Source organism: Caloenas nicobarica, chromosome 8, assembly GCF_036013445.1.
Source record: "Caloenas nicobarica isolate bCalNic1 chromosome 8, bCalNic1.hap1, whole genome shotgun sequence".
NCBI classification, from domain to species: Eukaryota; Metazoa; Chordata; class Aves; order Columbiformes; family Columbidae; genus Caloenas; species Caloenas nicobarica.
In genome coordinates, this window is record NC_088252.1 from 27,274,398 (window position 1) to 27,302,259 (window position 27,862).

The 27,862-nt window shown below is 40.1% G+C and overlaps 2 protein-coding genes across 10 annotated transcripts; one reads left to right on the top strand and one right to left on the bottom strand.

Moving 5' to 3' along the window:
• Nucleotides 1-37: 37 nt before the first annotated feature.
• Nucleotides 38-27,795, bottom strand: B3GALNT1 (beta-1,3-N-acetylgalactosaminyltransferase 1 (Globoside blood group)). 9 transcript variants are annotated; one of them, XM_065640290.1, is made up of 7 exons: nt 27,332-27,795; nt 17,623-17,775; nt 8,468-9,515; nt 7,273-7,551; nt 6,610-6,700; nt 4,952-5,207; nt 38-2,558 (listed from the first exon to the last, which is right to left on the bottom strand). In XM_065640290.1, the coding sequence occupies exon 7, from the start codon at nt 2,479-2,481 to the stop codon at nt 1,522-1,524; it is 960 nt and encodes a 319-aa protein (XP_065496362.1). In that variant the 5' UTR covers nt 2,482-2,558; nt 4,952-5,207; nt 6,610-6,700; nt 7,273-7,551; nt 8,468-9,515; nt 17,623-17,775; nt 27,332-27,795; the 3' UTR covers nt 38-1,521. The 9 variants fall into 9 exon arrangements, with proteins under 9 accessions (XP_065496362.1, XP_065496361.1, XP_065496360.1 ...); XM_065640289.1 differs by having other exon boundaries at nt 7,273-7,511; nt 9,404-9,515; nt 27,304-27,795; XM_065640288.1 differs by having other exon boundaries at nt 9,404-9,515; nt 27,304-27,795.
• ARL14 (ADP ribosylation factor like GTPase 14) lies at nt 9,207-9,894 on the top strand. Its single transcript, XM_065640297.1, has one exon. It carries the CDS (start codon nt 9,228-9,230, stop codon nt 9,810-9,812), a length of 585 nt encoding a protein of 194 aa, XP_065496369.1. The 5' UTR covers nt 9,207-9,227; the 3' UTR covers nt 9,813-9,894.
• Nucleotides 27,796-27,862: the final 67 nt, after the last annotated feature.

Below are 27,862 nucleotides of genomic sequence, written 5' to 3' on the forward strand. Positions count from 1 at the left end.
ACAATCGAAGAGCACGTTAAACATCTCTCACAGAGCGCTCAGGATCTCACAACAGTACATCGACCAAATCACAGATCCCAAAACCACAGGAATAGCCGGAGTTTCACCCGTTTCTAGAACCACAACAGCATTCTGCCCTCATTTATGTAATACTGTACCTTTAGCTATATAGTCTAACAAAAGAAATCTATTTTTTAAAAACTTTTATCTTCTTAACATACATTCTTAGACCGCTGGCATCTGAAATACTTGTCTAAGAGAGAATTCTCCCCAAGACCGCATTTTTGTATCTAAAACCAAATAACACACCCCATAATTCCATCATAAAACCATGTGCAGTTGTTGTACAGAGCAAAATTCAATACTGACCATAATCACAATGTAAAAAGCATGGTGAAACCTCAAACTTGGTCCTAGAGGTTTCTGCACCTCATGTAATTTGTCTCTAAGAGACGACGTGAAGAGCAGCCCCGTGTAAATACGTCACTGGCCCCGCTGGAGCAGGAGGTGGCAGCTCCGGGAGGTACCTGTAGCATCTGCGCTGTGTAGTGGACGTGTCAAGAATAATCCTGTTAATGCAATTGCCAATTCTGTATTGTTGTCTATTAGAAGTGTAAACTACTGAAAACTCGGCCTTGCAGATACGAATAAAGTGATTAAAATACCCATCTTTACAGATATAATGAAGTTTGTCCTCTTTAAGAAATACAAATCTTAGCATTTCTTTTTTTTTATTTTAAAATTTGAAGAGAACTATTGTGGAAAACAGATATAAAGTCACTATATAAATGCATCTGTTCTAATCTTCCCTGCATGGTTCCAGCACTCTCGGGATCAGTGCACAGATGTGTATTTGTGCGTTTCGATTATCCTGATGTATGAGGTGTCTGATAACTCCACCGCACACAAACTCCGCTGCCTTGAGCCCTGTAGGAGCCCGTGAACGTTATCAGACACCCAAGCAATTCTATTTTCTACATCTATAGCTATTCCTAGATACAAAATGCATCACATTTGCAGAATTTCCCATCGGCTTCTGCAGACCCCAGTGGGTCCCCAGGTTTGTAACACTCTGCAAACAATTCTAGAGGTGCTGCGTTTAAATTCAGTGCTGTAAAACCCTTGGGAGGATCATAGGTGATATTTTGAACAAAGGAGGTTGTTGGGCAGAGAACAAACACACGAAGGTGGCAAACGATGATTCAGTTGCAAAAACAGTAAGAAAAAAATCCAGTTAGTAATTTGGGAATTATCTTCAAGGCTGCTTTCTTGGCATAAACATTCTTGCTCGGTGACATTTCACGTCAGGGCAGGTACATGAGAAAGCGCATTGTGAATGCTCAGTATTTTTATTTAGGAATATTTGAACGTCCCAGAGAAATTCTGCTGTTGTGGTTCTGCCCCGGCAGCACCGCCGCCTGCAGTCGATGTCCCATCGGCAGCTCTGGGTTTGGTTTGCGTTGCCCTGGACTTTAAACGTTTTTACACCACATAGGTTTAAGTTTATATATAAATACAAAATCAAAGGCAAGTAACTGAAGTGTCTGATGATAAATCCTGCCAAAACCTGATGATTTCACTTGGTGTAAGGCCGTGTGCTGCAATCAAATGTCGATACTTACAGATATCAAAATTAATTTTATAAAGAAAAAATTTATTATCTTCTGGAATACTGATGTTCACTTTAAGCATATTTAAGCAAATTCCAACATAAACATCCTCAAATTTAATGGGCTTGACATGACTCATCAGTTCATAAATCCTCAGAGCCAGTTTTCCGTCCAGTATATAACCCATCCCACTGCAATAGGGAGGATACAACTTGAACGGATATTCGTCATAAGAGATGTATGCCTTTTTGTAAAAGCCTCTGTATGCGAAGTTATCTATAAGAGGATAACCAGTAAAAACATTTTCTGAGGAATTCAGCTTCAGAAGAAATTTGACCAGGTTCGGGGTGTTGATGAAGACGTCGCTGTCAGTTTTCATGAGGAATCTCACGTTTGAGCAGAACTCAGTGACCCACCGGAAGCCCATGATCGTTTTCAAGGTGAGATTGCCGTAAGTGTCCATAAAATCCTGGCAAATTATGTCACCGTAGAGGATGTTTTCATCTTCCACTGACAACACAGCAGCGTCGTCTTTTCTTCGAGTCTCCTGCCCCAATAAGAACAGGGTTAGAACTCGATGTCCCCACCACAAGTCCTGAGATCCCCACGTTCTCCTGATGGCCTGTCTTGATTTCACGTCCTTGGGATGCGAAGTCACCAAGATGACCAGGAACGGATCGATGTCTTCACATTTCAGGCGCTCCCGCAATGTGAAGAGGTAGCGTTGCTTGTAAACTGGCTCGTATTCATAGAAATACATGAGGTTTGTCTGCTCAATCCCAGCGTTGGGGAAAAAAGTTGTGTACCAAATTGTTATGACAGAAAATACAAGGAGAAACAAAAAAAAACATTTTAGTGCTAGCATATACATGACGGTGACTAGAACTTTGCAGAAGTGCGTCAGTGACCTCCAAAATCTCTACCACAAGTCCTGAAGCATGTTTCTTGCTGAAAAAGAAATGGAAAAAGTAGTATTCAGAATGCTGTTATTCAAATATTATATTTTTCTTATCTCGTCTAAGATCCAAGACTCGCTGGCACAGCGGTTACAACATCCTGTACCCCACGTATCTCTGCTGTGTCCCAGAACGAGCACAACACTAAGCTGATGATACCGATTGAAACCTGAGAGGTTTCAGCTCAGAAATTTCCCCTGCACAGACCCCATCTCCACAAAAATCACCCATCGAGCACTGTGATCCCAGAGATCTCCACACAACATCTTTGACTCCGTTCAGTCTTGAGGAAGGAATATTGTGCACAAAATCTCATGGCTACAAAAGTGCTCAGCAAATTGATGTTCAGAAGCTTCAAAAATTTTTTATTTAAAGGAAGTCCTAAAAACCAGTAGTTTTTATAAGCTGGAGCAGATCAGCCAAGAAAACAGGTGAAAAGAGAAGTACAAGGAAATATTTCATCCCTCATGTAAGGGTGGAGCAGCTCCGTGTCCTCAATTTTGACTGAATGGTGATGGGGGAGAACAAGCAAAGCCACATCCTGACGAGCAGCGTCAGAGCTGCAGCCGCAAACACAAACGTGTCGTGACAGACTCGACTCTTGCACTGCCCAGAGAAACGGCTCCCACAACACGCAGCATGATACGGCAATCAGTTAATAAGCACATATTAGAAAATAAATCAAGCGATTTAATAAAGGGGCATTGCAACTGATTTTGGCACAGCAGCTTTACAGCTGACAGAATGGGAGCAGCATGGAATCCACTGCAGCAGATGAGCTTCAAATCTTCAAGAAGTTTTCTAAATTTTTCTAATATTTTCCATTTAACCAACAAAACGCTACAGAATCCTCCTGCTACTTGCCATCTATTTAGGGTTTAAAGAAGAAGGGATCCCACCTGCATTATTTTCATGAAAACCCCTACCCCCGGTGCATGGCAAAGCGACAGATTCGCTCAGCTCCATCAGCAAAGCCACACAAACCGAAAGCAGCTGCGGGCACACGTGATGGAGATGAAACGGAGCCATTTTTCGGCCTGGGACGCACACCTTAGTCTGAGCCCAACCTGTGGAGTCCACGCTGAAGGTGTTACCGTGGTGTCAGGACTAGATATTCAAATCTATACATCATTCCAAAACTAGATTTAAAAATAGAATCTCAGTCCTCTACCCCCCATTTAGTAGCACTTGCCTTTGCTGTATTTCTTTAAAACTACATTGGCTGTGAACATAAAGTACGTTTAACCCAAAATAATTACAAAATAATTAAGCTGTCACTGTGGGAGCTCCCAACAATTTCTAACGTTTGCAGTATTTACCCTGCACTGTAAGGTATCCACAAAGGTACAGGGAAGGATGATGGAACGTTCCATTTCACAACACAATTAATTACTATTTAACTTACATTTTAAATGATCGCTGCAGGGCTTGTAAATGTTTTACATTTTTTAAAAAATAAATCCAAACCCCAACATCGCTTGCTAGAATCCAGGAGAATTTAAATTGCCAGAGCCCATCTGCCTTGTATTTCTGTGTACAATCTGACTTTAAATTAACGATGCATTAAGAGAAGCATTTGGTGCACACTTCCCCAGCGATGCAGAGCGCATCACTTAAAATGTATTAAAGCAGTTTTGCACAAACAGCTACTTAAATAGAAGAACTGATCCCTTTCAAAGCTGCGTGGCTCCAAAAATGCTCCATGCTAACAGGTTTCAATCCTAACAGGATTCACTCCCTAACATGACCAACATCCCATCATATAGACACGTAAAACCTCTGAAATTTCGTGTTGATCCACTTCTTTTTCTTCACAAGAATCAAACACAGTTAAAAGAGAAGATAAATTTGGCAGATGCAGAGGAAACTCATTGGGTGTGCTCAGATTACATTTAGGGAACTTGACTATAACCACAAAAAAATCAGATTTGCAATCTGGTACTTACTTCTCAGCTTTATGGGAAGGAAAAAATCAAAATGCTCAATTCTTATCTTTATATACCAGCCTGACTTTCCGTGAACAATATGAAAAATACATACTGGAAGAAAATAACCTGAGTTATATATCAGTGCTTATATATTTGATGTTATATAAGTAACATTTCTCAGGGTTCGATGATCAATTTAAAGTAAAAGCATGCCAAAGTTTGATCAGTTCTTAACTACCTAATGGAAGAATAATCTGCTTAGAAGGACTTTGATTCTTTATGGACAGAAAAGCCATTTTGAAGAACAGAACTGGAGATCAATGCCTGCTCTGCTACATAATGAAAAATCTGAGAAAATAATATTCAAAATACAGGCAGCCATCCTCCAGTATCATTAAGCACAGAACCTCAAACACACGCAGAGAATAATGGGGAAATTAAAGGGGAAAACCCTCACCACAGCCCTTACGGGAAAATCCTCTTTTCTTCCTCTCAAATGCTTAAAGTAACGAGGTTGAAGGAGTGAGGTCTGAAAGTCAAGCGGGCACTTTAGTTTGGAGATGGTGCAGCTGCAGAACTCCAGTGATGCCCAGGACAGGTCCTCATGGCTTCCAGGCTTTATTTCCCAGCAGTTTTTGGCTTCCAGTTGCACCCAGTCAAGAATTGCTCCTTCCAGGGAAATACTGTGATTTTTCCTGCAAGCTGGCGGCTGGCTGGAACCACACGGTAAAGTCTGAGATTGTGCTGACAGATACAACTGGTGGACTTCAAATCAACTGTAAGCAAGCGTGTACTGAGCATGCTCTCTAACGTCAGATCCATTTCTCACTCTGCTAGAGCTCGGGAATTCCCTGACAGCAAAAAGGTGGCAAATTCTCATTATCATTAAAATCTAATAATTACGATAGCTAATGAATAGTCTGATTTAAAGATTACTACCATATCTATAATGTTAAATCGTAGAAAAAAGTGGGTTTTTTTAAGCTACCAGCAGAAACAACTTGGAAATCTATTGCTGTTCCTGTTTCCCTATGTTCTTCGCCTGGGTTACTGCCAACGAGAACCAGAGGAATTTTTGCAATATCCTGGGCTGTGATGGTCGAGTATAACAATCCTTTTAAAGTTATTTTAAATAGCCTTTAACAGCGACTCGCTCTCACTTCAAATTGCCCAAACAATCTTAATTCTCCGTTGCGGGAAACCCTTCGCGACGTACAGATTAATTAAGAGGGCACAGCCCAAAAGGCCAAAATTCATTAGGACGAAATCTACTGCCGGCTGCAGAAAACAGATACAAAAATAAAAGCCATGTAACCGTTTTCTATTTCAAAAGGGAAAGCGCGGCGATAGAATTGTGTCCACACGAGGCACCCCCGGCAGGCCGGTCGCTCCCCCGCCGCCCCGGGAGGCGGCCGGGCCCGTTCCCTCCGCACCGCCCGCACCGCCCGCAGGCCCCGCCATGAGCAGCCGCGCTGCCCCCCCTGCCGGTACCGTCACTGGTGTCCCCGTTGTCCCCGCGGCCGCCGCTGCCCCCGCCTCCCTCTGGCCGCCCGGCGGGGCGGGGCGGGGCGGCGCCTCCCGGCCCCGGCCCCTCCGAGCAGCGGCCGCCTCCGCCCGCCGGGGAAGCGGCTCCGGCCCCGCGGGGCTCCAGCGGGTTCTTTTCTTTAAACATCCCGGTATATGGATTCCAGGGAAGAAGACGCTGGCGTTTTCAAATTCAACTTGCTCTCTTGCTGCAGGTTCTAGGCTTGATGGTGCTGAGGGTTCGCCCCCAAGCCTCCATAAATTATGACATTGATTATATTTTGTAACGTTACAAACTGGATACAAACTGGAACACAGGTGGTTCCACTTAAATATGAGAAGATACTTCTTAGGGAGGGTGACGGAGCCTGGAACATATAAATGGGCTGGCGATCGAGGGGTGGACTTAACTATGGACACTATTTCACAGGTTATTCATGAATGTGAAACTTGCCCCAAAATCAGACAAGCTAAACAGTTAAAGCCTGTATGGTATGGGGGGTGATGGTTAAAGTATAAGTACGGAGAGGCTCGGCAGATTGATTATATTATACTTCCACAAACATGTCAAGGTAAGCGCTATGTACTTACAATGGTAGAAGCAACCACCGGATGGTTGGAAACATATGCTGTATCCCATGCTACAGCCCGGAATATTATCTTGGGCCTTGAAAAGCAAGTCCTTTGGCGACATGGTACACCAGAAAGAATTGAGTCAGACAATGGTACTCATTTCAAAAACAGTCTTATAGATAATTGGGCCAAAGAACATGGTATTGAGTGGGTATATCACATTCCATATCATGCACCAGCTTCAGGGAAAATTGAAAGTTACAATGGTTTATTAAAAACTACACTAAAGGCACTGGGTGGTGGAACCTTTAAAAACTGGGATTCACATTTAGCAAAAGCCCACCTGGACACCTTCCTGTGTAACCTCATCTGGTTGTTCCTGCTTCAGCGGGGGGATTGGACTGGATGAGCTTTCGAGGTCCCTTCCAACCCCTGACAATCTGGGATTCTGTGATACAAAAGCACGCGGCATGGTGGAATATCCTGCCTGGACAACTTGGGAATCTACATAGTTTATGTAAACCTACACAGTTTACGAAAGGTTTGTTGTGCAAAGTTTGAGTTCAGATTAGTTGATGGAAAATCATCTGAGTTTTGGTTTATTGCTGTGGGTTTTTTAAACCGAATGTATAGGCAAACCCTGCACAAGCAAGATAGCCTCACCCGGCAGAGCAAACACACCTTTGGACACATCAAAGGTAGACCTCTCGCTCTTTAAATATTCGCCTCTTGGTGCAAATGGAGGTGTAGAACCGGTGTGAGGAAGGCTGCGTCCTGCTGTATCTTGTGCAGATGCGGATGGCTCTGTTTCCATCTCATGCTGGTAGATAAACACCGAAGCCATGCGGGAAATCGTTGCGGCTCTGCATCACAAAATCGTGCTCTGAACCAAACTCATGTTTGACCTGGGTAGTTAAAAACTGCAAAACCATGGAGTCCTCAGAAGGGACCTGTTCTGTCCTGGAAATAAATGTAATTAGCTCATAAAAAGTCAAACATCACTTAATCATTTCTTTAAAGTGATAGTCTTGATTTACTAAAATAACAGTTGAGCCCATGAATATCAAATACAGTTGGAGCAAACATCTAGAGCAGAGAACTGTGAGTAATGGTTAAATGGCGGCGCTACATTATTTATAAAGAAATGTAAACACTTTCTTCCCTGGTTTAATACATCATTACCTGCTCCTGAAACAAATCCTACTTGTAATCTATACATGTTATTAAACATGAAAAAACGCACAACGGTGAGTATGTCGCTGTCATCTTCTATTGCCCCCAATTAGTTCTGGTCTAACCCTTTTTGCTTCAAGAGAAACCAGATGACAACTCGTCTGTCAAGACTGACATTCATTTTACGCAACATGTGTAATATCTGAGCAACTAATTTCGCAATTATCAAAATGATTATCCTATCAGTCAGCGGCTCACTCAGCCAGAAGATCTTTACGTCTTTTTTGCTGATTATGTGCTTTCTCAAGCAAAGACAAATGGCAATAACTAATACTAGTGCATCTGGGTATAAGGGCAAATAATTATTGCAATATTCGGTATGCATTGGATCGACCCAATGTAGATCTACTAACTGTCCAAAAAAATTGAGATTTGACATGAATTAAATAATATTAGACTAAATTTTCTACATCCTCTGTTTTTATTCTACTGTTTAGAATGCTGCCCAAAAAATGATCTTTTGATTTGGGGTCAGTTACTTTCCCCCTTCTTGTTCCTTTCCTGAAGGAATCTTCATCCTAGATCAGTGGGTAACAACAGAATAGAGCATAACGAAGCTGATTTTTAATTTCAAGTAGCTGCATCGCAGTAATGGCCACATCATAAGACCTACATTTAGTCTCCCCCATGCAGAGTAACTCACCGCGTTTACAACTTGGCGTAATCTAAGCAGACAACCTCATGCACGGGTGAGGAAGAAGAGCAGCTGATGGAGGGTGAGGCAGTTAGAGCAGAGCACATTTTGCAGTGGAGTTCGCTCATCATTTTATTGAGTGTTTGCTCCCATGTAGACTCACATTAGAAACCTCCTGAGACTAATTTGTTGCTGGGAGATGAGATGCACCGATAATTCAGGTACCTTGTCATTTTGTGGATTGGTTAAGTAGGGACAAACCATAAGATTTCCCCTGCATTTATATTTCACTTCTTTTCCAAAGCAGATGCAGTAATAAAGGGATCTTTTCTCTCTGGGCACACACTGAAACAGGGCACACAGCAGTTCCCCGGAACACAGCATTGGGGACCATAACCAGGTACACACAATTTTACAATGTAAAGAGCTCTTAAACGGTCACGTAAGCGTGGATCAACGTTCAAACATGTTTGAAGACTGTAACCTTCGCGCTTGTGACCACTTGGTACGTTACTCATCGTTGTTCCACCCACAGGCTTGGCACTCAACATTCATAAATAGTGTTTGCCTATTATCACGTTGATAAAAGCCAGCATGTGTTTGTACAGAGCTTTTAGTTACTTTTCACAGCACAAAGCTGCTGCTTCTTCTTCCTGGCTCTTTGTGCTACATCTCACGGAGGAAGAACGACATCTTTCTGGCAAAAACTGGTGTGACGGACAGCGGCAAATTCCAGTTTGAAGGCTTAGCGGAGAGCACCACAGCACAGATGGGCCTCCAGAACACCAAACACCCCAAAGTGAAGCAAGCTAACATACCCATGTTGGGACTTGATTCTGCAGGGAAATCTACACTGTTGTACAAGTTCAAGTATAATGATACTTTTCTAACAATTCCAACAATCGGCTTTAATGTTGATATGATTGAAATGGGGAAAAATTTCACCTTGACGTTTTGGGATGTTGGAGGACAGCAGAAAATGAGGCAGGTTTGGTGCAATTTCCTGGAAAACGCAGATGGACTGCTCTATGTTGTGGACAGCTCTGATAAGCAACGTCTGGAAGAATCAAAGAAAGAATTTGAACTCATTTTAAAGAATGAATTTATAAAGAATGTACCAGTTGTTGTGCTAGCGAACAAGCAGGATTTGCCTGGAGCTTTGAACGCTGAGGAAATAACCAGGAAATTCAAGATGAAGAAGAACTGCAGTGACAGAAACTGGTACGTCCAACCCTGTTGTGCTATCACAGGAAAAGGTTTGGCAGAAGCTCTCCACAAACTCATCACATTCACAAAACACTCCAGCAGATCAAAGGAGACAGGTACAGTCTTTAAGGAAATCAAAACACCCTAAGAATTCCTGTCATCAAATTCTGGTGAACTTCAATCAGCGTATTTTGTTGGACAGACTAATTCTGAAAATACTGGTGACCTCTTATGAGTAAATATTTATAAAGAGCTTGGACAATATTTAATTATGCTGTTATACCTGCAGATGCTTCTGAGATACTACTCTGCAGCATTTTATTAGTGACGGTATACTCAGGGTTATTCAGCTCAGAAGCGTCGCTGTTGAATGATGAAAAAGGTAGACTTGAGCTTCTGAATTTTAGCAAGTGCTAAAATAGGTGAGCAGTGCTTAAAATGCTTAAATCGAGTATTTTGTCAAGAGGTAAAACAGCCAGTCATTCATTCAGCAAGGAAAGAGAGAGATAAAATGTTGTTTCGTAATAAATGCTCCATGTATAGTTTTCTCATGTGAAAGGATAGTCATTTTAGAGCTTAACCTCTTAGTTATGTACAAGAGAACCTATGAATCTGAAATAGTTGTTGGATATTATCGCATTCTAGAACCAATTACTCCAAATAGATTTTAACAGACAGGATCCGCTCTGCCACAGCCAAAAGCTGAGAGCCAGTGCTGTGTGTAAGGTGTAGGTCTGATGTCCCTTTGTCACATATTTCTTTGTGTCTGTGCTGCTGGATTTGATCCTCAGCCAAGAGCAGAGGGGTGGACACCAGCGTGGGATCAGTCCAGCCAAGTGCTGATCCCTGTTGGTTTTGGGGGGGGATAAGTAGGGGAAGGAATGAAGGGAATTGGCTTCTTGGTCATTTTTGTTATCGATCTTGATGGATCCTGTTCTGCCTGTATTGAAGCCACCTGAAATTTTGTTACTAATAAATTTAAGTTTGATTAAATTTGACATGTGGCACAAAACTGCTAATCATATTACTACAGTGTGTAGAAAAAAAAAATTCCAAATGGAATTTCTCTTCAGATTTCCTGATTCATGAAGGAATGAATTAGTATTCTGAATGACATTAAAGCAACAAAGGTTTGATAACTAGAAGACTAATTGAACTGTATTAACCATGAAAACTGTTTAAACACTAAGGCTGAAAAGTTAATAGGGCCTGCTCTTTTAAAAGCAAGAGAAAAGAGACCATCTAATTATTGGATACACAGTCCCAGAAAATCCAGCCCAGTTACTTCTGCCTTCTTGAGCAATGTCTGCAGAGGTAGGATGCTCCAGCAGTTAAGGTGCTTGCTTAGATAGCTGGATTTTTGTGTTTCCCAACATCTATGACAATCTTTGACCGCAGACAAGTCATTTAATCACTCTGTGCCTCAACAGTCCCTGGGCAAAATGAACTTTCCAGCTATGCCCTCTGAAAAAGTTGTGGCAAGGGGCAGCTTGTAAGCCCTTCTCCCACGGCAAAATGATCATGCCGAGTAATTCACGTAAAAAATTTACATTTAGTTCTTACTAATAAACAGGCAGGAATTTCAAGTTATCGAAAGATGAAGCGGCACGAGAAGCACCCAGACGTACCCTGTTGTCTCATGCATATATTATTCAAAGACAAAAAATCATCAGGTGAATTTGCTGAAATAGTAAACAACGGAAGGTTTCTCAAGAGAAGCTGTTATTAATACTGACAGTCATTACCATGGGCTAAATCTTGAGTCATGTTGAGACTACATTTCCAAAAGGAGAACAAGTATTTAGACTTGTCATTGCCTGGTCTGATGATTTAGGCTCAATATAAAATATCATCTTCTGTCCCCAAAAAAAGTTTTTAAAAGTCTGCAAAAATGAACACATTATTTTTGTAAACCAAGCAATTCAGTGTTAAAATATGTAATACTTCAGATCAATACACTTATCAACATTTGCATGTGTATGTTACATATTCTCCCACTAGTTTAATCTAATCAAGTGTCTGTTACACATCCGAATCTAGTTCACTGGCCTCAGGACTTCCTCAGGGAATAATACTCCTTGAAAGATTTAATGAGAGTGCACTGGAGTCTCTAATTAGACAAGAAGCAAGTTCTGAAGGGAGAAACAAAGTAGTATAATAGACCGGCTCATATAGCTAAAAAAGAGAATAAGCTTTCAGGCACACAGTCCCTTCCCCAGGTTATCAAAGTAGATTAAATGATACTTATATTGACTTGAAGAAAATCTTTTACATTATGCTTCAAAGGAAAGAAACAAACTCTATTCCATTCAATTTACAGAATATCAAGTATTTAAAAATTGATTTTTCTAAGAGCTTCATTTCCTAAAGAAATGCCCAGGGAGACCCCTACCGTTTTTAAGCCTTAAAACAAATATCAGTCAGGTTGGAGAGAGGAGCAGGTTCTCAAAGGAATTATATGCCTGAAGTTTAATTAAAAAAAATCAGAGAGACAGAGAAACGTGACCATACTGGTGCCCCCAGCGAAGGCAAGGCTGATAAGCTACGGAAGACTAATCCCCAAGGAAACAAATGTTTCATCTTAACTGCAGGAGAGCCTACAAGAGGACATAAATCCACGGGAGCCCAGATTTAATTAGTTTCTCTGCTCATGGAGCTAGTTGGTCTTTTTCTATAAGCACGAGTATATAGGGTACTGGGAGACTTCTTTAGGATGAGGAGTTAGAGGATTTGGAATCCACTGCTTAAAATTTCTTTTCTACACCTGGAGTAAAGAATCTCCGTGTCTGCTCCACATGTTTTGAGAAGGATCACCGAAAAAGCGTATTCCGTGGGCACGAAGGTGTGGAGGAAGTGGAACTTTTGGCTCAGTTCTGCAAGAACTGAAATCAATAGCAAGAAAGTGACGAAGGCATTTTACAGCTTCATCCTGCTATGGAGGGTTTTAGATCTTTTGACTGCTTGGCTGGACAATATAATGAGCAGAATTGCCTTTATGTTTCAGAGCACAACAAACTGGAATTCTACTTGAGCTAAAAATACAGTCCACAGTTGTAAGGATAATTTATTGCTGGATACATTTTGGTTTATTTTATTATATTTATATAGGTTGTTCACTAAATACAATTTCAGGATTGTTGAAGCTTTTGAGGTGCTTTGAGGAGGTGAGAAATCAGAATATTAAGAGTGCTGCCCCCCTTGGCAGTGGAACCAAAGTCTATGAGTTACAAAGTTTGCACAGGATGAAAGGCCTTAAAGAGTTCGCCTCCCCTCAGCTGTTTATATTGCTTCAGGTTTTGGAACTTTTTTCATTAGCTTTCCTAATAAATCACACCCTGATGTTTCTTGCATTTTTTATTGATGCATACTGGCAGTCTTGGGCAACTGCAATGAAGTGGTAGAGGCATGACAACTATATTGTAGCTGAAGTGTGGAAGTCCTCCAGTGTCTGCTGGTATTTCTTACACAAAGTTTGCTGTCGCTGTTTATTTCAGACTGCTCATGACAGAACAGTCATCCATGAAGAAATCAATGTTACATATCTGAGATTGTGAAACACAAAGGGTAGGATCTAGGATACCTGAGGCATGCTGCATCCTGTGCCCTATCAAGGAGATTATCGACTGGGACGTGTTTGGATGTGACAATTTGCAAGTTGACAAATGCAGAGTACGCGGAACTGTCCTTTTGACCATTCATTGATAAGATCATGATGAGCTTTCTAAGTTTTGAAATTGCTGTCATGGAGCTCACAAAACATACTTCCTGTGGGATGAAATGCTATTTTAAGGGAAGCTGCGGAGCAGCGTAAGAAACCATTGCGACTTTGGATAGTCTCTTGCCTTGGAGACAGCTCTCCCAATAACTGAATACTCTGCAGAATCAAAGGCAAGTGTAGTGTATGAGGAATGCAGGACAAGGCTTTTTCAAAATCAAGTAATGTAGAGCTGGGAGAGTTACTCAAAATGTCTCTGTTGCCATCTCCTCCTCACTTCTGACACGCTAACTGAAACAATCAAAGACTTTCATATATCAGACAAGCTCTAAGTCTACTGCCAAGGAAGACAATTCTTTGAAGCGTTGTCTGCATATTAAGCTGCTCAAAACAGGCTTTCCTCCCAAAGTAAATGACCTATGCTGAGTTATGTGCTGCTGCAATTAGACTTCTTCCACTCATAATTAGCTCAAGTATTCCTGTTCAGCACAAGTGTAAGGATTCTGGACATACACCTCAGATCACGCAGGCTAGATTAGATGAGTCTCTGTAATTTAGGATGTAAACTCTGGAGGGTGGAGGCCCTACTTACAAAGCACACACCAAATTTGCAAATACAAATTCATAAAACAGTAACAAGCCCAAACACACCTTATTTTGAATGCATGTAATTTTAACAAATTGTGCATTAGCTTGTTTCATTTTTTACAATATTCTGTTCTTTAGCTGTGGCAAATGTTCTTGTACTGCTCGTGTTTGCAGTGTAGCTGTAGCACATCTAGCGCTAAGTTGGGCTGAGATCGAGAGACACCTCCCTCACCCTCTGTCACCTCTGTGTCCCCCTGCCCAGTGATATATTTACACCAGCAGGTCTCTCTGCACAGCAGAGCTTTCTCACTTTCCTCGTCCTTCACCAGTTATCAAAATGGTGATGCCAGTTTTCCCGGTCTTTTTATTAGATTTTCATTGAGTGTTTTCATGTTTGCTCTCACGCTGCCCCTTATACTTGGAACTACCCAAATATGTTTACAAAACCATGTCATTGTTTTCTTTCAGGTCCTTCCTTAAAGCGCTCCTTTCCTATGATGTATGCAGAAATCTTGACAATAGCTGTTAGCTTTATGATAAGGGCCTGGCTCATATCTTTCATTATTTCCTTGTTCTCCCTATATTTATTCATCTGTTCCATTTTAGCCTTAGAATGTGCTTTCCTTGGTGCAAAGATTGTATTTGTGTTCTACATTTCATATACTGCCCGACTGATGAGAAGAGTTTCTAGACCTCATACTACTGCTTTAAGTAGCCCAAATCTCATGGAATATCTGCTAAAATAAGTAATTTTCTGAGTTGAAATAAACCATTGAGCTCTGAAACCTGAGCCACGTGTATTCTTTCTTTTTAGGAAATACAGCTGGGAACCACAGCAGCAATTTCATTGATCCAAACAAAGGCTAATCTCCCCTAAAATTGTGCTTGGCTGTTAAAAGATAACTGTGCTTTAATGAATAGTTTTCAGTTACTTTACCTAATGCATACACATGAATCAGTAAAGAATGCTAGTCTCTCAACGTTTTCTTAACTGATTCATAGTTCTGAAAAGTTATGTTTTAGTTTAGGACCATCACAGGTTCGTGTGAAAATCCCTCATCTCCTTTGGGTGCAAAACAAAATGTAAAGGCGTTCTGTAAACAGATATATATATATATACACACAATAAAATGTTGGTCTCCTCATCAGCTGGGTCTCGTGCCCAGACCTCCACTGCTGTATTCATACACAATGCAATGGCTTTTGACAAAATTCACATGTTTTTTCCTTTGTTGAAGATTTAGGTTCAACCTAAATATATATAGCTGTTCACAATATGAATGTTTATGTACTCATCAGTTATTTACACGCTGCAGACCAACATGAGTGCATACAAATCCAGATGGAATTACTCTGGTTTATCTACAAAGGTAAAGGAAAATAAGGAATAGTATGCTACAGAAAATGTGTATAAGAAGTTAAGCAGGAAGGGAAGTGAGAGAAGATAAGCTACAGAAATACAATGGAAAATGATAGAGAAAAGAAAAACGGGTGAGAAAAGTTCTCAGGGCAAAGACAATACTAACCGTACACAGATACACAAAGTAATAGGAAGAAAAAAACCCCACGTTCCAGCCCACAGCTCTTGAGTGATTTTTGCATTCCCCTCTGTGACAATACTGTGTTAAGAAGCCTTCGCTTATTTTAAAATAAAACATCTAACATAGGCAAGTGTTCCTACTTGTGCTCACATATGTAACTTCATGTGTATTCTCTCTGAACATATATGACATACTACAGGCAACTATTTCATAGACTTCAGTAACATTAAGCCCCAAGATAGTGTAACCTTAGAGAAAATGCTATGCAAATAAGTGGCTCCTTATAGTCACTGTAAAGAATATTAATCCTGAATATGAGTAATTGAAAATATAGAACATCTTATTAAAACCAAATGTTGTGGAAATTAAATATAGTAGTTTAAATAGTTCTACTATTTAACCTACCTAGGAAGACATATTCTTAGCTCTTCACAATTCTCAGCTATCACCTGCTCATTAAGGGCTATACATTGCTCCTTTCCCTTTTGAAGATTAAGATTTTCCAATGAGTCATTTGGTTCACTGACCATTTAAAATAATCATTTATTGCTTACGTGAATGGGTAAATTCGTATACACTTTTCTTTCTCATGTGCTCCTAAAAAGCCCCTGTCAAGTACTGTGGAAAACCCAAGCCAAATACTAGAAAATCTTCACCTCAATGGAGTAATATTATAAAAACACTTGTATGAAGTTTAGCATTTCTGCACTGAGACATCTTGTGGCATAGAAGACATACTGCAGTTAATAAAAATGAAACTGGTTGTATTAGAAATTCAAATGGACACAACATGAGCTTGAGAACTCTCTGTTCTGAGAGGCTTAAACCACACAGCTGAAAAACTTTTACATCACTTTTCAGACAAAAACTGGCTGATTACAACATTGATGTGACTTATTTTCAGATATTAAGTATTCACAAACCTGACAATAACAATTTGTTACATTTAAATTTCTGTATTTTAGGTAAAATCTACATTTGTTTTCATTCCACATAAAGATCAGTGTTTCAAAAGTACAGCATTTTGTGGACCAAAACAGTGAGTGATGTCGAAACTGCTGTTTCTTTGAAGTGTGTCAAAGAAATGCATTTGCTTTAATACCACGTTTATCTGATTTTTAAAATGCTGGTTTGAGTTACTTTAAAAGTAAACATTCCAATTCAACCTGAACCTCTATGGAATTAAATATTTTTTAAAAATAAGAAAATTTCTCTAAAGATAAATTATTTTGAAAAAATTGACAGATTACTCTGATGAATACATCATTCCTATTATTCTGTTAATTTGTACTTCCGTCTTTGATTTTTTTAAAAAAGACGAAATATTTCTAGATGACCCATAGTTAAATGAGTACTTGTGGTTCCTCTGCTAAAATTGTTTAGCTACTAAATCCAAGCAGTATGATGCACTGAAGGAGTACCTCACTGTGAAGAAGGTACCACAGCGGTGCAGCCTCTGACCTTAACTTTTTTTTTTGATAATTTCATCCTTTCACAGCATTTCCAACCCACTGGGTTGACTGTACTACCAGAGAGGAAAAGGGGAGGAACAAGAGCGCCCAGCTGACACAACTGCCTCTGGAACAGGGAGACCCTCTGTATGCAATTATTTACATCAGGAGCTCACTCTCCGTGCTTTTTCTTCTGCTTTGGAGGTCTTGGTATTACCAACCTCACTAAGTGTAATTAAAAACCTATTAAATATGTTAGCAATGTAATTCAAATATACAACAAGTTGTATTAAGTTTTTCCTACTTCCTTCACAGGGTTCTGATTTATTTACATCATGTAAATGCTGAGAGGATTAAAAACCGTGTTCGTATTTCCTGGGAATCCCTCCTGTAATTTGCTCTTTAGAAGGAATAGAGATTTTCATACCATGGGTAGCTTAAGATGAATAATGAGCCACGGTTGACAAAGCAACAAGCCTGACATTTACTCAAAACATCTTTTGAAGTTCATGAGAATTGAACATAACTTCGGAGAAAGCTGGGGATAATGTTTGACTGTTAAGCCAGTGGTCCATGGTACTATTTCATGTTAGTGACTTCAAGATCAATTCTGTAACAGCACCATTGTGACCTGTGGCCCCCTCTGACAGTAGCCAAACTTACCTCCTTGGCACGAGAATCCTCGTGCCGTCACGCTCAACCCCCAGACGGCTGTTATGGTGGGTTCTCAAGGGTGGGTTATCATTGCCACCAGCATGGGAAACACCCATTCTTTCCTTCCTTTTCCTGCCTCTTGCTTGCAGCCGTTGGTTTATACTAGGGGAAAAAACAAGCAGACAACAGTCATTTCAATGTTTGGTAAGCATAACCCAGCAATATAGATGTCCAAAGCTTAAAAACCTGTTAGTGTGCAACACATGCCCCTGATTAAAGTGTGCTCTGGTCAGCACTGAGAACACCATAAGCTGGAACAATCCATAGTTGGTTGAGAGGATCCAAACAAAAACTACCTCAATCCTATGGGAAAGGTTCTATGGAGGAACACGCACTGCACTGGAGAGGAGCCCAGGGGAGGTAAACTGGGGTAACTTGTCTTGCTTCTCCTCCTGGTTGGCCATGAGGAGAGTGTTCCCTTTCCCTTCTCCCTCTTTCTCTGTCCTTTCACTTTTTATTTTTATGAAAAAGCAATTTTTACCATTCAACTAAAATGTACACTATCAGCTATAGCTCAAGAGTGTATCTATAGGCAGGTAAGTCTGTCTCAACATCTTCTGTGCAACAGATGGGAGTGCAAGCCACCTTTACACCAGTTTTCTACTTCCTAAGTTGCAGGTGAGTGTTACTCATAGTCTACTCAAATGTATTATACTGCAAAAAATGGTCTGTCAATCCTTACAGCACCCAGGATCACCAGGCTGCCATTCTCCTACATGATTCTCCTGCAGGAACACTACAAAATTCCATCATATCTATCTCACAGGCTCGACTACCACAATGGAGAAAGGACAAAAGTTACCTCATAGTTTATAATTATGTGTTCCTAAACTGGAATTGCCATTAGCCTTAAAATGTGTTGCTTTTCACATTAAGTTGGTAGTGATTTATAACTGAATACCAGTTCAGAACCAAAAGGAGTTTGTAACATAACAAAAAGTAATGGACATTAAAAGAAAGGGTTGATGTGGGTGATCTGACAGAGGCATAGAGTTCCTGAACCTACAGTGATACCATATATTTCAGGAAAATTATGTGACCATTATTCTCCCCCCGAAAAGAAAAGCTGAAACAGAAATATTATCCTTTATCAGACATCAGAAAATCATGGAGAGCTCAGTCAGAAATCCTTATGAGAATGGGCCTCGTTAGTGCTGCTGCTCAGAAGTGCTCATTTTCTTCATTACAGTGTAACAAAGAGATATGCATACTTAGGGTATTTCCACATCTCTACTCAATATCAATCCTTCAGCCTTTCTAAATTTCTTATTCAGTCATGTATTCCAGTTTCCCTGCAAAATTAGCCTGAAACACAGCATTCACAATAGCAATCTGCATCTGGACATTTACATTTTCGTTGCATAAAAGATGCATCTTGGATTTGATGCCATTTTAGATGCTAAATTCTGTTCACTGGCAGCATTAACAGCCAGAAATAAGGCAGCTTAAATTTTAGATGCTCCCGTAAATATCTCTGGCTTCGTGATCCTATTAGTGTTTCTATGTACAACATGAAACACATATTACCTAACACCTCATACTAGCATTTAATTATCTAAGCATATTGTATATATTAATTTTTTAAATACAGCTCTGAGGATCTTCCTTCCATTTGAAAGCCTGAGGAACTAATGATATGAGGGCAAGTGACTTTTCCTTCCGCAGACAGTCAATTGGAACAGAATCCAGAATATTGGAGTTCCCGGGCCTGTCACAAGACATTAAGTTTTCCTTTCCTTTTAGAAACATTATGGAACTCACCCAAAACAAGCGGCTGCGAAAGAAAAGTTTTCTGTCACTATCTTACGATCAGCAGTGCTACCAGAGGATGACTTTGTCCTAGAAGGATTTTTTTTTGGCATGGAAACAATATATTCCTGAATCTTGCAGGGAACACCAAAATGGGTCATTTTACTACGCCTTTCCTCACTTTTTTATCTCAAATGAAATTTTCTTCCCTTGCCTTTATTAGGAAATTGTTCTGTTTGGAAGGTAGAGCAGCTAGGACAAAGGCAGGAAAGTGCAGCTCCACAATCTGCTGATTCATGATGGATTCATATCCTTCAGCTGTTTGCAGCTGATGGATTTTGTGATCAACTCCATCTCCAGCATCAAGAAATGTTTTTGGCAATGGTCATTTCATGATATATAAATTTGTCTGCAACAGGTCTGATCTAGCACATTAGGAACTGAACGTATACAGGCTCAACTGCAGAAAACGTCACCAATGTAAATTAAAAGCAATCCCACAATCAAAGGTTGCATTAAATAAAAAGGCGTATTAAATCAGAATAACTGAGATCAGAAGTAGGTTCATGTACTATTTCAGAGAGAGCTTTAAAACTGATCATAAATTTTAACAGCACTGCCTCCTGCTTAGTGTTTGCAGTCATGTGGGAGCCCTCAGTTTATTTTCTAATCACAGGAGCAGATGTTCAGCTGATGTGAATCAGCAAACGGCCGCTGAAGCCAGAGGAACTACCTTTAATTTGCACCATCTGGGGATCTGTTTTGCAGTCTCTACTTTTGAAGAAACAGAATACTGTGCATTATCTTATAATTAATCATACCGTAGTGTCCAAAAAAATGAAAAAGAAAAATATCTAGAGCTCTTTAAGTAGAAAAAAGTGCTCGTTATGTGGTGTTTCAAATTCCAACAGGGCTTGTGGGAGGAGATCCTCAAGGCATCTCTAATACTCAGGCCGTACGTAAGCACAGTCTGGCGAGGGACAGTGTTAAACGAGTGAGAGCACTAAAACTAAATTGGCCTAGTGACATCAACAGGCCTTTGGCTTCATTAACATCTGATCCAGGCCAGACCTGAAACCAAGATCGAGAACATCTCTCAGTAATTTTAGTGTCTTGTACAACATGATTACAGTGCTATAAATGGAAAGGCATTGAATCCTACCGTTTTGGACACTTTGAGATATTTTAGGCTGATTTTCAATTCTGTGCAGGTCATTACTCTGTGAAACTCTGTTGCTATAAAGTACCATTCCAACTAAAGTGTATTTTTTTTTCTGAATACTAAAAAGCTAAAATACAGTGTAACCAGTGGTTCTGAATGGACACAGAAAAATAAAGGGGACACATGCACAGGAACTCTACAGCGTTTGAACACAACAGCAGTGTCCTACTGCACAAGAGACAATCCGAGTGAGACTGAAGACAGCCAAAAGATAGGAGACCTGTTCAAGTGTTTGTGGTCCAAATCATTTTTCCTACTGTCAGCCAAAAGACTTGAGCAAACTTCCATCAAAAAGCAACCTTAAACCAGTAGGTTAGGGTAACAATTTGAAAAACAAGTTAAAAAATAAGCTGAAATGATTGCATATAATTTTTTTTTTTCAAGTCGGAAGGGAAGCAGGGCAGAAGGCTGGATGTAATTTATGAGTTAATAATTTATCCAAGAAGACAGCAGTATTAATATGTCTTTCTAGCTCAAAAGGGATGACAGGCATCCACGCCAGATGTATCGTCAATGAATGGTCCATCATACTGCTGTTTTTACATGCCTCTAGACACAGAAAGAGTCAAGGAAATATCAGCAAGAGCAGGATTTGTTGTAGATGCTGCACATCCTCACTTTACCGCCTCTCACTACAAAATGGCATACAACTGAGGCAAAGTGTATTTGAGCAACTAATTAAGAATCGGCTAACAAAGCAATTGCTCAGGAAGGAATTTTAACTTTGTGGGAACATTTTCTGAGAGTGAAAAAATTACTGTTTGGCTCAAGCAGTTCAAATAGGTAAAATAAGAATACAGTTGAAGAGAATATAGAGGCTCAGGCAAAATCAAGTGCTATACTAAAAGGTGACATCCTAGAGGCAGTAGCTGCTTAACGGCACATCTAAAAATTATTCTAACACCCTGACATAAGACTAAATGCAGAAATAGTGTTCAGAGAGTAGAAATAATTTTTTTCTCCCAGATTTAACCTCAAAAAATGTGCTGTCTTCTGCAAAAGTATGTCTTTGAGTTGTCTCCCCTGAAAGCAGCCTGTGGTTATTGCTACTTCAGCAGGGGAATTCTGAAAGGCAAGTGTGGCATCACGACTCGTTACCATGCGGTGTGGGGTTTGCTGAGCTCCTGCAAAGGGTTCCATGCCGACTCTCCCCTGGGATCGTTGTGCCTCCCCCTGCCCGCTCACTGAGCAGAAAACCTCAGTCAGCACGTCGAGCTCTTCCTAGAAAAGGCTTTTCATCCTATGGAGCTACAGCAGAGAACTTGGGGGGAAAGTGAAAATAAGTGCAAAAGAACTGGAGTTGCTCAATGGAGCCCAAGAAAACCACGGTGCTTTACTTGGATCGGTCCTGCTCAATCTTATGTAGGTTACTTTTTGTAATAACGTCCCTTTTAAATCAAAGTCCCTGTTATGCGAAGCTCCATTTTGTATATTTACTATTTGTGTGTGATGGTTTTTTACATCTTTTTCACCTGACACAATATTCACAGCTGACCCCAGTTTAAGTTTAGGTATTATTTGATACGGCTGTTCCAATGTCCAGCAAGTGCAGTTGGATTCCAGACCTGGAGGCGCTCTGTGTAAAATGAAAACAAATAGCTGTGTTTGCATACCAGATAAAAGATTATCATAAAATATCCTACCAGCAGTCTACTTTTTTGTTAATACTAGCTATTCCATTTTGAGTCTGAAGAAGCAGATAAACCCCAGGATTAATGAGAATTTTTCTATGTGCAACACAAATCTTCTCAGCTTTACATAATATTCTGTTTCTTATAATAGGGAGATAGGTTTACTGGCTAGGAAAGCCATTTGCAGTAACTCATTTTACCTAAATGTATGGTTAGGACAAAACATATTAGTGAAATATTTTCAGATCAATCTACATTATTATTTGAAAGAGATTTTCAAGATAACTTGATAATTACACATTTTCTAATTGCATAATCAAGCACAAAGTTCACAAATAATGAACATGTTATCTCTTTGTATATAACTATTTGTAACGCAAATCTATCAAGCTGTGTGTATGTATATGGGAGGAACAACAGAGGCTAAAAGTCATTTCGAATTTAAATATTCTGCGTTTGTGTTGGTTTTTTTTTTTTTCTTTTTTAGAGATCCAAATGCTCGTTGAAATAAGAATGGCCTCTCTATGATGTAGCTGCTTGGCAAGCCACAATTTTTATATGCCTAAGCACAGTGCCCATGCAGCATATCCTCTGTGTCCGACACTTTGAAAAATTACAAAATTGGCTTCTTAAACCAACTGGAAACTTGTATTGTGGAGAGAAATTCCTCCTTGCCAACTGTATCTCCTTTCTAGTACCTACACGTGGCCAGACAGCTCAAATTCTACACGAATGATAACTACGTCAAGCTACTCTAACCTTATGTTCAGGAGCAAATATAATTTAGAGCCACTCCTTAATGGGAGGTTAAGACATCTCTGAGTATCTTTCCTGTAACTGCTTGAAGGTTTGGAAGGTGAGCAGAACCTAATTCACATCTTTCTATTTGCATCACTATTATTTTCCAATCTGAGAAATATGCAAAAATATAAAAAGATACAGAGATTTGTACTGCAATAGCATGTGAAGTTTGAACATTATCATACCAAGAGAATTTGCATTATATGCATAATTTATTATGTTGTTGGCACCTACAATTAGACAAAACGTCCTTCTAGGAGAAACTACTTTAGAATAAAAAATATCTGGTTGGTTGGTTGGTTTTTTTTTAAGACAGGCCAATGGCACAAAATCATGAATTCAGAAGGGAACTGGTCTGTGCTTCAAAATTGGTCTTCCGAGTGTCGGCAGGTAAAATCAAACCAGTACAAAAATAACGTGGTAATTGTTCCTCTGAGAGCTAAACAGATTAGACTACAGTTAAACAAAATGCACTTGATTAATCCTGACTATGTCTTGACTGAAGTCACACTCTAAATTATTCTTCAGATGCTACCATATGAAAAAGACAGATCAAAGAGCATTGAAGGATAGTCTTCCTCCGAAAATACATAATTAAATAAGAGCGAAGCATGTTCTTGTATTTCATATGAAGGTACAGAGTAAGAAAACTATGCCTGCCAGAATGGTATGTTAAATCTGATGATGCGGCAATGTGATTTTAAGTCAAGCCTGGATTTGAAGGAAGATTCTCCAAAGAACACAACCGCGGTGATTCTCAGTTATTTTCAAACAGTTACTCATAAAATGACATCAGTAATGCTCAGGCCCTTGTCTCTGTCAATCGTTTTCCAAGAACACAGAGGGAAGGTCAATGGAGAAATGACTTCATTGAAAAGTCATTGTTACTTATTAGGGCATTGAGTCAGTTCTGGTCGCTAAAGAATGCGCTGGCTTTCCAATTCCATCCTTCCCAAACCACACCCTACATAGTCAGTACTACAGGGCCCACAGTGGGAGGTGGTAGAGGCGGGATGAGCACATGTGTGTTTAGGTTTGCAAAGATATGGAAAAAGTAGCTATGAAAAGTGCAGTGATGAAACAAAAGGTTGTTTGTTTTTGGTTTTTTATTTCCTTTCATAAACTTCTGGGTTGAGACACCATATAGTTTTCTACCTTTGTAGCCTGACTAGTTATAATCTCAAGATACAGTGAGGAATGTAACATGCTAGTACCAATGTACTAGAGTCCAATTTCATTATTAATAACGATGTTCTGCTGAGGCAGAGCTTCAGTTGTGCTTTAATGAGACTGATTCACAAAGAAACTTTTTTGGGGGCCACAAAATTCTAAAACTCATTCTGAAAAAATGTTTCTCAGGGACATTGAAATTGTTTTTCAAAGGAAGCGATACTACAACTAAACAGCAAATTATTGATAGAGCTATAAAATACCTTTTAATTTCGAGACCAATGACTTTATGTCATTATGTAATAGTAACTTTTCAATGCTTTTATTTATATTTGTACATTAGATTGCAAAGCAATTTTACCCATTAAAATTCTCATCTTTCCTCGAATTGGTACATAACGTCCTCAGAAGGAGCTGGACTTTAAATGTACAACTAGGTGAGCCAGTCAGAATAACAGATTCATAGTGCCATATCCTGAATTTCCACATCTCTTGTAACAGTTATTTAGTTAAACCTTTGTTATTTTTAGGTATGTCTTTCTGGATTTCATACCCTCGTTATGTAAAAAGCTGTGGTTCAGCAAAAAGTGTTAGAGCGTGGTTGGCAGTGTAATGTGATTTCCATCGTATCAACTATGTGACTACAATAGGTATGTTCAGCTAGGGCAATTTCAAAGATGACAGAGAACAAAAAATACGAAGGATTTTGCATTTCCCTGTGAATCAGACAACAGAATCTTTAATCAGAAAAGAAAGCAGCTTTAAAATATGCCTGAAAATTAAATCAAAAGTAGAGAGTTTCACTTCAGTTAATACAAACCATTCAGCTGTAAATACAAGGTTATAAAATAAACTCAATGTAACAAAAGCCATAGTAAATACAAGAGATTTCCAATTTGGTAATGCAAAATATTTTACCTGGTGATTACTTCCTTAAACAGCAAGTGCAGAAGCTAAAAGCAACAAGAAACTACCTGTCAATTATATTCAATGGATAAAAAATTGAACACACTGATAGAATTTCTTGTTTCCCAGACTTCACACATTTCTACTTTTTACATATTTAAAATTTTTTCTTGTTTCCGTACCAAAAATGTCCTTCTGAAATGACAGCATCAATTTTACATACATACAATGGCACAATATTGGCGTGGCTGTACGTTTATAATACCCTGTTTTCTTAAGGCAGCTGTGGTGTGAGACCAACCAAAAAGAATAAGAGCACTAGTGAAAGAGATGCTTTCTTCCCTTTTTCTCTAAGCATCTTCTAAAATATTGTCAAATGGAAATACTGCCTTTTTTGTATATCCAGATTGCAATGTGAAGGGGTTTCTGTACCTACAGCAGCTTTGAACAAAATGGTTTACATATTGGTACACCAGTAGCTATGCCTACATGGAATACCATCAGGACTAATTAACCCTGACTAATTTACCCTGTCCATATTGCTGTGACTTTGCTACTACACTTACGCAACAGATGTGGCTGCAGTGACTCAGTTTTCTGCCACTTTTAGCTGTGGCGAGAAATCCTTCTATCTAGAACAAACCCTCGTCCTCTGAGAAACCTCCTGGAGGTAAAACACACGGTAGCCCATAGTCTGAAAGATCATAATCTTCACAAAGAACTAAATCAAATTCTTCTTTCTGATATTCATAAATCTCTGAGTGATTTAGTTTATGCACTTGATAGACTGCATCTCCCATCATGACTTTTGACTTTTCTCAATAAATATAATGGAAAATCATAAGGCTGCTGACGGAACCCAAGCTCGGTCGACACATAGGACTTAACAGACAGGAATCTCCCCAACCCCTGACTTAATTTTCCAATAATTGAGTACAAACTACACACAGGATCGGGACAGTGTACATTCCACTGAGTGCTTCTAGTTATAAGCAGTGGTCCTATTTTCCGGATCGAGCTATAAAAGTAGGAAAAAAATGTACCACCCCCTCTGCTCTGCAAGTGTATCTGTTTCTTTCAATACTCTTTACCCCATTTCAATAAAAAATGAACCAGGTTAGCTTAAACACTTTGGGTAGCAGCTTTTTTTCCCCTAATATTCTCGAACACTGGAAGGCACAGGTACTACTCTGAGCATATTTTCCTCACAAGTTAAAGTTGCGTCCCAGATGTCCCAGACACTACCACAGGAGCTTTGAGAAGAAAAAACACTGGATATTTTGTAAGCAAACTACTTGTTTTCCCTGAAAATTCATGATCTCTCTACCTTTCCAGAAGCTTTCTGTAATCTAATCACCATAAAAGCTCTAGAAGTGGGAGGTTTGTCTATCTGAAGAGTCACTGTCAAAAGGCAATAGTTCATCAGATGTGAGTTCCCAATACATAATCTTTTGAAGTTAGGATTTCCCTGAATTAAGACAGGGACATATTCTGATAGACACAGTATTTGGTGTAAACAAAATGTCTCGGTCTGCATTCAAACGAAGCACATCTATGGAATTTCCACGGCATCACTCCCTTTGCTGGTATGTTCAACGCAAATTCGGGAACGACTTTCTGCAGCTCACCACACTTTGTGTAACACGCAGGTAATGTTGCTTGTAATAAAGAACTCAGTAGGAAGCTTTAAGTCCCAGAAGGGAGTTTACAATGTAGGTATCACTGATGACTGTCCTTAAATGTGAGAAACTGGTGAAAGCTATAATTAGTTTGGAAACAGCATCCACCTACATCACCGGAATCACAACAGTTATTACTGGCCAAAATTCACTGCCACGAAACCTGACTGTCACTATCAAACTGTTAAGACATCAGCCTGCAAAAAATTCTGAGACAGCGGAGTTTGAAAGATGACAGCAACCTATTTTGGACCCAAACAAGGCCCACTACAAAACTAGAAAGATCCATTAAATCTGATGTTACTGAAAGATAATTTTGCTCCCCATGCTGATCATCCCTATCAGAAATATTCCCACTAAATCTTGTGGACTTGCTCTGCAGTTGCTGTGCAGCATAAATGAGCATATTGCCCAACACGGTGGAATCCTGCAGACACATCTGCACACAAACGATGTTAATTCTCGAGCTTACCCATGTCCTTAAAAAGGCTGCCGAATACCTGCTGCTGTATCCCGTGCCCTACTTCCTTCTCTTTCCAAAACCAGCTGCGTTTAGGGCCGAAGTCTGGTAAAGAAAAGCGGTTTGGATTAAAATCTGGACTGCGCCAAACATGACAGCTGCACTGGCTCGTTTCGCTCAGTCTTTACTAAGGACTTTTCTTGAAAAAACTTCACAGATGTGACACCGCTGGCACCGGGATGCGACTCTTCCCCTCTCCCCTCAGGTGGCTCAGGGCCGCAATTGGAAAAAATTATTTTAAACTGGCATTAAAGTGGCGCGGGGAGAGGCGATGTCCCCTGAGGGGAGCGAATACGAAGTCGAACGCTCTGAAGCACAAGCCGTCGCAGATTTTCGGCTGAGGGACCGGCGGGCGCAGCGGAGGGCGGGAACGGCCCGGCCGCTCCTCCCCCGGCCCGGCACGAACCGCCACCCAAAATGGCGGCGGCGGCGGCTGAGGGGAACGAGCCGAAACACCTCGAAGGGCCCGGCCCGCGCGCGTCACGTCCCCCGCGCAGCTCCCGCCCTCTCC